The sequence below is a fragment of the Glandiceps talaboti genome, chromosome 8 (assembly GCF_964340395.1).
Source record: "Glandiceps talaboti chromosome 8, keGlaTala1.1, whole genome shotgun sequence".
NCBI lineage: Eukaryota > Metazoa > Hemichordata > Enteropneusta > Spengelidae > Glandiceps > Glandiceps talaboti.
Window position 1 is genome coordinate 17,452,440 of NC_135556.1, and position 9,344 is coordinate 17,461,783.

The 9,344-nt window shown below is 36.3% G+C and overlaps 1 protein-coding gene across 1 annotated transcript in view; it reads right to left on the reverse strand.

The window, feature by feature from the left end:
- The window catches only part of LOC144439279 (prokineticin receptor 1-like), a 29,403-nt gene extending 26,568 nt beyond the window's left edge, over nucleotides 1-2,835 (reverse strand). Inside the window, exon 1 of the mRNA XM_078128556.1 lies at nucleotides 2,477-2,835. Coding sequence (XP_077984682.1) covers nucleotides 2,477-2,835 — 359 coding nt within the window. The remainder of the gene's footprint in view (nucleotides 1-2,476) is intronic.
- Nucleotides 2,836-9,344: the final 6,509 nt, after the last annotated feature.

The window sequence follows — 9,344 nt, forward strand, 5'->3', positions numbered from 1 at the left end:
CATCAGGCAGGCAATCTGGCTGATTGTAGTGTTGATGTACAAAGCCACTGTAATAAATCCTGCTTTTGCTAGCAATAATATATTTGTAAGGATTCATTATTCATTGGAATCAGTACATGTATGATGTTAATTGGGATTCATTATTCATTGGAATCAGTACATGTATGATGTTAATTGGTATTCGTTTTAATCCACTGTATCCGATATCATCAACCATACATGTGTTGTTATATTCATTCAAAGAGACCTATCAATTTAAGATAGAAATTTGAACTTTACCTATCAAGTCAGGCAGAAAAAATAACTAACTAGATATTGCGCATTTCATTTTGAAGGTGCTATAAATTTGATGGCATTGAGGTTAAATGAATGGCATTCTTATTTATTTCTGGCATTAGATGTTATGATAACAAAGGCTAAGGTCATCTTTATGAAATATAAGTTTGGTTGTTTTGATGTCAATAAAGTGTTTGTTAAGGAAAGGAGAAAAGGAAATCACTGGGATATTAATATTGACATTTTGTTTAGTTTACGGAAAATGACTTGCCTGATTCTGTGTGTGAACCACGAACTATTTATACATAACACTAGTGTACCATACTAACAGCACAGGAAAACATGTCGAATAGATATCTGTATTTTGGTATTATTACTCGTGGACATTTCTGCCTCGACAACCACCACTCTTTCGTGCGATTGACTGAATTAACTGATTCCATTGTTTTCGCGAACAAAGAAAATCTGACGCTGCAGAAACATTATTCGAAACCTTGATGCATTCGTTCTATTCAGGCACATATCTTGGCCTTACTTACTTCAATGGTGGAACAGATAAGAAAGGCCTCTTGAGAGAACATCACAGATTTTGTCTTTGATTCTGAACGTTTTCTTTTTGTAATTTCATAATAGGCAAATCTAAGACCTATGCGTCTTTGTTCGTCTTTCAAGAGCTCGTTTTCCTAATGGACAGAATGAATGAGAGTGATAGAAGATTTCAAACAATTGTGCTCTTATACGCTTATTAGCTTAGCTTTAACAAGCTAAGCTTAGAAGAAGAAAAATTGTATGCTTTTTTGACAAGTGGTCATTATATGAGTTGAGTATATGTTTCTGACAAATGAAGAAATTTCATATTCATAACAACAAAATAATTTGTACCTATGAAAATGAGAAAGAACCCATGTACTTGATATATCATACACGTGATTTGTATTTATTTGGAAAACACGTTTAGTTACAATTTATCGGTATGATACAACTTGTTCAAGCAACCCATATAAGCTTATGGAATCAAGACAGTCATAAGTAATCATGCTTGATTGGCTTGGTTTTTGTATGGATTCGCTATCTAAAGTACAATGATATTCATTCACAGACTAGCTAGCAGTGTATAAGAAATGTGGAGAAAAGGAACAGCTTTTTCAACACTGTACTTTTTTATATTCTGGGTTTAGATGGTAGCTACTCACTGTATTACTGTCGATGTCGTATAGCAAGCACGTGATAATAATTTATAAAACCAATGGTACATAATAACTTTACTGTTGACCTATAAAACGTAACGTGTTGTGATTATGGTTTTTATTTTATTTTTCGACATTTGTTCGACGGCTAATAGCTACGTGTAGGTACCTACTGGTGTTAATGATACTTTAGAAATAAAATGCAGTGATGAGCTATCCATCCAAGAAAAATGCTTTAATAAAACTATTAGAATTTGTGACTTTGTCCATTTACCTTGATTGAACTTGTAGGTATTATTTCAGGAAGGTCTGTGTGGGTGAGCGCGCCCGCGCGTCTCTGTGTTTGTATTTGCAAAATGTTACAATATTTCTTTCACGTAGGCATTTATCTAACTTTGCAATTTACGTTTAAAGCAAGACTCCGATATTATAGTACTTAATTTTTTTCTTCAGGTAAACATATATAGTTCTCTGTTCGGTTTCAGATGATATGCTCGAGGATGAGGGGATAAGTGACTCCGCCCTATAATAGTAATCGCGGCATGAATCGTTACTGTTTCATAAAGACTTTTAACAAATGCCAAGATAAACAATGAACCAACTGTGTCGTGATAGGTGCACATACTCCTCCTGAGGCAGGAAATTCGTGGCAACGAACATTTAATTACAGATTTCGACTGTTTGGTTATGACCCGTCGGTTAGATATTGCATTTCACAGCAAACTCATTGACAGAAGGTGTGTTTATAGAGCATATCCTCTGATTTGGTAAAGTGAATAATGTGATGCGTACTGTTAGTATCACCTCTAATGTGATAATTTCGATGATGTAACACGTGCTTACATTTCTCAAGTTGACCAGCTAGCTATGGAATTGGAAAGTTAGTGTGCTAGTTGTATCGTCACTATCGACAATAAGAAAAGTGTTGTTCGAGTCGATTATATGGGAAGAAGTTTATATCTAAAATATTCAAAAAACATGATAATGAAATGGTATATTATTGCAAATCTTACCTGTCTATGGCTATCACAAGAAGAGAGTTGGTTGAAACATACAGAGACATCCTATTTATGTAGGCAGCAGCAATGCAGATGTTTTCACTGAAGGGCCAGCCTCGCATCATATAGGAGGTCAGATAAAACGGTGCTGATAGGAGGGCTACCAGTAGATCAGAAAGTGCTAGGTTGGCGATAAGTAAATTCGGCACAGTCCTCATTTTGCGATATCTGAGTAAGATGAAGACTAGTAGAACGTTGCCTATTCCACATACAACTATCATCAAAGAGTACACTAGACAAAGAATCACTTGAGCTGCCGGATGAACTGGCGAATTAGTGACGAAATTATCACCATCGGAATATTCGGGGTACATGCTATCGTTGCAATATGTCACATTCAGGCAGCCAACGTTGGATGGGATGTATACTTCGTTCATAGTCGCCATTGAATAAGATAGTTCAGATCTTTGTCTTAAGAAAATCTAAGACTATTTGTGTAACGATAGTTTTTCCCCCTCCGAAGACGTACTGGCTTATAGCAACGACAGCGATCTAAGTAATCTCACGCCAGGCCTTCCTTCTTCGTTATTGCCAATTGATGATTCCGAACGGACGCTGTTGCCTTTTCACAAGATACCAGTTATAGCCTATAAGATAACACGGGGAAAGCGGCTTAACATGATTGAATGAGATACATAGAGAGAGAGCAAGCTACAAACCACTCGCTCGTGCATGTGCATAACACAGTAAAGAATTCCTTCCACTCACATACATTCGAGTTTTCTCCGATACAACACCATCAGAATGTGCTTCGTAGAATAAAATATTAGTGTTGTTTAACAATGACCGTCGTTTCGAAATACTCTGTGACAACCTGGTTAGCTTGATCATGGATTGGTCGAATTCATAACTAATAGCGCGTGCATAAGTGCGCCCTCTAATAAAGATTTGCGATTTCCGGGTAAATATAGTAATGCGTATCCATACATCGTAAGTATATTTGTGATATGATAGCGGATGTACATCGAATGTCAGAGGAAATGTATGATAAATTAGATTAATGACTTTCCGCGGGTATTTCACAATCACATAAGTATAAGCATATATTATTAAATAAAACCTCTATAAATATCTGGATGATGAAAACTGTTGTTAGCTTGATAGCGCAACGATATGTATAAACGGGTCACTTTAACCTTGCATGTTGATGCAAATTTGGAACCTGAGAATTAATTGTTGAATTATTAACACCCGCTTCATTTCAGTTCATTTCGGAATGTTTCATCAGTTACGTGTATATTGTTAAAACGTGCCAATATCATCAAAATCGATTATTCAAAGGCCTAAAAAAATAATTGTTTGGTTCTGGTTACCCGACCCCACATAGTTTTTCACTGCAGACCCTAAACTTTTTTTTTACGTATTCGGGGAAAAAAATAAATAAAATGGCAACAATTGTGAAGTCTCACGAGAAACAGTGGATGCGGAAACTGACAACTTAAAAAGACAATAGTAACTGTTCTTCCAATCTGTAATGGATGTATATATGAAAGGAAGAAATAAGTAACACAGAGACCCCTTTGAAAACAATGGAAAACCTGAACTAGACACACACATATGAAAAAAAATAATATTAAATAAATAAAATGTCCACCCACCCCACCTATAATCGGAACCACACAATATTTTTCCTTAGGCCTAAGAGGGAAAATTTCGTCCATATATAGTCCTTAAAACATTTGCAACCTAATTCGAAAGTATTAGTGTCACTACAGTTTTGTGTCTGAATCTTGTTTCATCCGACAGTGGTGTTCATGTGTGTGCACAGTGAGAAATACATTTTGCTTTTTAATTTGTAACAAAAAGACCAGTGTGAGACTTAAAACACTGTGTTATTTAATTGAAACTCTATAGACATATTTATGTTTTCTTTGATACTATTAGGCATGTCAATTGTGTTTTTTTTAATAGGGTACATAAATCGACTATTTATAGATCAAAAAAACAAAACAGTAAAAACATCATTAATAATATATGTTGATGACGCGTGAGTGATTTGGACGAAAGCTACGTACTCGCTTAAAAAAATGAGTAACTTTACTACTAGCATATATCTATATAAATTGGAGCCAGGTATGAAGTCATATTGTATTAAACAACCATGTTACAGAAAATTCAAACGCTGACGGAATACTGCCAACCATCCTTCACTAGTTTAATCGATGCGTGACTATTGATGTCCAAGTGAAATCCTATCTATCCAGAGATGATATGAATCGTTTTTTGACGTAATTTCAAATCATGAATACGTCTTTAGGCAATCATCATTTAGAAAATGACGTATTAGGATTTGACTTTGACGTCGTTAATCTCCTGTGTCATTTAAACATCTCAAATTAACTTCACTTCTGAGCATAGTTTGTAAGACATTTTGTCTTCAAATCCCAATACTTATATGAATGGGACATTTGCCAATTAAGAATGAAAGGTTTACGATACATTCATCCTTTTCTGACCATCTGTTTGCGTTAGCTTGAAAGTTACAATTGATAAACTAACGTGTCTTTGCAAATGTTGACTTATGATATTTGAAATCATACGTCAGAGCTTCCTAAGTAGATAACAGTCTAAACATATGTGTTCCACATGTGTTCCAATGAATGTATCATTCAACAGTGCTTACTGTTCATAGCCAATTTTCTTCCAAAATACAGATATTTGTTACAAGGCAAAATGCAATGCAGTTTCCATTAAAAAACTCCCGCAACTTATTTTCTTTCATGCTGTGCACACATTCTGAGATGAAAGTACAATGCTCATAATACATTTCTTTTATCAATTGAATGTCAATGTCAAAATCGTCTCTGTCTAAACACAAATTTACCTGTATATTTAACGTCGTCCGCGATATAACATAGTAGCATATCTGCGAATGTAAACTTCACTCTTAAATATCAATACAAAATAAAGTAAAAAGCGCATTTGTAAACATTGCAAATCACGTTTCAAATTTAACAGAATGAACTTGCTATATATATGAATTATAAAACGGTTGTGTTTTTCGAAAGATATATAGTATTGTAACAAATAGATGGGGAGAGCTCTAATGTAACCCCCTCCAATGTTACTCTCTCTCCACTCCGTACACGGGATCGACTTGGACGTTTATGGAATTAGCTCAAACTACACACAATAATGTTCATGGTGAACCTGGATCATTTAGAAGTGGCCACGGAGCAGATCGAAGCTCCTTGTCTAGGCCTAGCTGTTGCCTTCAGCTCCAACTTCCAAAGAATGAATCCATAATTTTATTATTTCATTAAATTCTTATAAACACAAAATATACAATACTCAAATGATTGGGTGATAAAATAATCAGCACCATACATGATTAAAACGGAAGTGTTGTCGTCGCCTTAATTCAATGCAAATGACATTGACAAATTTGAAAACTAGCTAAACAATGTGACCACGTCATTGTTCTTCCAACTGTCTGTAATTAGTCATTATTTGACACTGTTGATCTTTTAATAACTTAATGTTGTCATCTTAGAAGTATAATATTCGCGAAATGCAAACATTTGTTATTATCAAATACATTCTTGGAATAATTGCATATCTTATTAGCTTTTTATCATTTAGGCCAAAAACAAATTGTAAGTTCTGATCAGGATATCACATGATTTTCACGATTTTATTATTATTTTCTGGAAAATGTAAAAATAGGTTTAGGGTCGGGGGTGAAAAAGTAGGTGGGGGTCGGTTAACCGGAACCAAACAACTTTTTTTATTTGGCCTTATAGGGAGTGGTGATGGATGGGGAGGGGGGGGGGGTTGATTAATTCAGTCTATCTGAAATTTGAAACATTTTTTAGTAACCTACTAATAATAAAATTGCGTACAGAACGATTCTATTGGTCTACGCCGGACACCGCCTGTGCCAATCTGTATATAATAACTTACTCTGTTACATTATTGAATACGATTTTATACTATTGTTAACTACGTATGTCGGCATTATTTACTAAATTGATATTCTGTGATTGTAAGCCAGACCTAAATTCAAAAGCACAGTCACGTGTAGTACAGACATAACTAATGCATTGCATTGAATGGTAGAATCAGAGCAAGTCTTGTGATTTGTTTAATTGTCTGAATTTTTGAAAATGCGCCCTCATACTGACAATGTTAACACAGAAATGAGAATATTAAATGTTGCTTATGTAACAAATCGAAGATAAATTATGAATCCCGATGACCAAAAATAATGCTGTATGTAGTGAATTAATGTACATAATATACAGAAATGAAAACATTAAATTGTGTAATGCATCTTACACGTATACAGACGCACCCAAACTCCGCCAGTTTTTGTCATAAAATGCAGTAGTAGTGTCTCATTCATTTAGAACTTAAAACTGACAACCGAACATATCTTTGTTTAGGTCTAAACAAATTGTTTGGTTTCGGTTACCCGAACCCACCTAGTTTTTCACTACCGACCCTAAACGTTTTGTTTTATATATTCGAGAGAGAAATATATAGTGGATGCGGAAACTGACATCAACTTGAAAAGACAATATAAAACTGTTCTTCCAATCTGTAATGGCTGTACCTCTGATGGAAGGAAACCAATAACTGAGAGACCATATGGAAAACAACGGAAAACGTAACTACTTGAACTAGACACTCACACGAAAAAATAATAAAAATAAAATAAATATCTTTTTAAGCATACCTATTCTAAAATTGAGCGTAATCGGAACTCGTACCCTTTTTAGGCCTTAAACGTTAAGCTTTTTAAACTCTTTGAACAGGACACATCAAAAGATGCGTCAGTTAGAGGCGACAAAACAAACAGTCCAGGCGAAACCACACCAACTTACGTCTGTATCGACTGTGTCTTCTACTTTAGAGTAAATTGTTGCAGAAAACACCCAAAAGCTAAGCTCTTATGACCAGAATTGAGGTGTTCGAAACACACTGAATCCTGGTCATAAGAACTTAGCATTTGGGGATTTTCTGCAAGAATCTACTCTAAAACAGAACGCATCAAAGGGCCATCAACATAGATTGACAGTACAGGCAGTCTTCACCAACACCCGCACAACTCTGACTCTCAGACGCCCCAGCGGTGGCAGTCCCTGGATCATGGATGGGTGGGTACCCATTCTTGTTAGCGAAATGTCATATGTACCCCTTTTCCAGTAATATTTCAATGAAAAAGACCCCCCTCCTTTTGTTTTAGTGAATCTGGGAGAAAATCACTGCAAAAACCCTGTTCTTTCCGAAATCCGGGAGGTTTTTCCTTCAAGGACACATAATCCATACACTGCACATAGTCGATCCTGGATTACGGGACCTTTCTTCCCGGGCCTTCGAATTCGTCGGGGAAGTTTCTTCCGAGAGAGAGTAGAAAAGGGGCATCCTACCCGTATTCTTGGAGGGTGATCTGAAAAAGTACCCCCTTTTTACGATTCCGAGACGAGATGCGAAACATCCATTGGACCGCGACCGGGAAATCAGGTCGTAAATTTTGATATTGCGATTCTGAAGGGTCACTGTCATGGTAGTCCTGTTTGCAGACGGTGCACGCCTTTTGCTCAAGGAAGGGACTACTATCATGGCAGAGTACCATCTAATTTGGATTAAGAATCATTGAAGTTTGAGCTTATCATACACCACTTTTTAAAATTTGATGTAGACACTGGACGTAGGTAGTGTACGAAAAGACACAGCCAGAGAGAGGTTAAAAAAGGACACACGAGAAACATCAGTGGAAAGCGGGATGGTCACCGAAAACACTGTCGCTTAGACGTCTACTGACTGCTCGACCGCTCTCTTCCACTTTGAAAGCGGCATCTTCTGATGTTCATAAATGCTTCGCATTTGAGAGTTAATGTCAACAAATTACTCTGTTCAACAGACCAGAAGTTAGTGTGTCCTAGACACCACACGAAATTGTAACAGACGTGTGTAAAGCAGGATGCTTTGAAGAAGTCGCCTCCGACAATGCATCTTTTGATGTGTTCTGTTTAGAGTAATAAATTGTAGCATAAAACGTCAAATGCTACGCTCTTATGACCAGGATTGTGTGTGTCTCAAACAAGGTTTGTGTGTCTCTCAAACACCCAAATGCTAAGGTTTTATGACAAAGAGTGTAAATGGGAAACAAGCTGAATTTATATGTTTTTGCTCGTAACTTTGCCGTATAATCAAAAGGTACTCGCAGCATAATTCTGTGTAGTCAAGCGGCTACATTTTCGCGCTTTCTTCTGATATTACAAACGATCGAAGGTCGCTTTACACCAACGGTGGGTGCAGTCGAGGGTGTTTAGCACTCACCAAGTACTCTCATTCCTCGGATTTTGTTCGGACACGAGGTCTTATTACACGACTCTGTTCTACGACGCATACTTTTGATAACCATCACAACAGAGCAAAGCTTGCATGCTAGTGATGATTTGATTTAAATAGATTTTTTTAATAGTATACAGAGGTTTAATAAAAATATTTTTTGTGTTCCTTTTCTTTCCCTGGCTTATCTTTTCTTCAGGCTGAATATTCAATCTGGAGGTCATTTTGTCTACCCAATGCCCTTTATCTAAATGAAAACATTTCTCATCTGATAATTACCAAGCATCGGTTACGGTGATAGTTTCCATCCCGTCTTACAACTTTAGGTTAATCAGGCCTAAACAAAAAAGTTTAGTTCCAGTTACGCGACCCCACCTAGCTTTTCACTGCCGACCCTAAATTTGTTTTACGTATTCGTGAAAAAATACATGAAATGGCAACAATTGTGAAGTCTAACGAGAAATAGTGAATGGGGAAACTGCCACCAACTTAAAATGACAATAGAAAACTGTTCTTCCAATCTGTA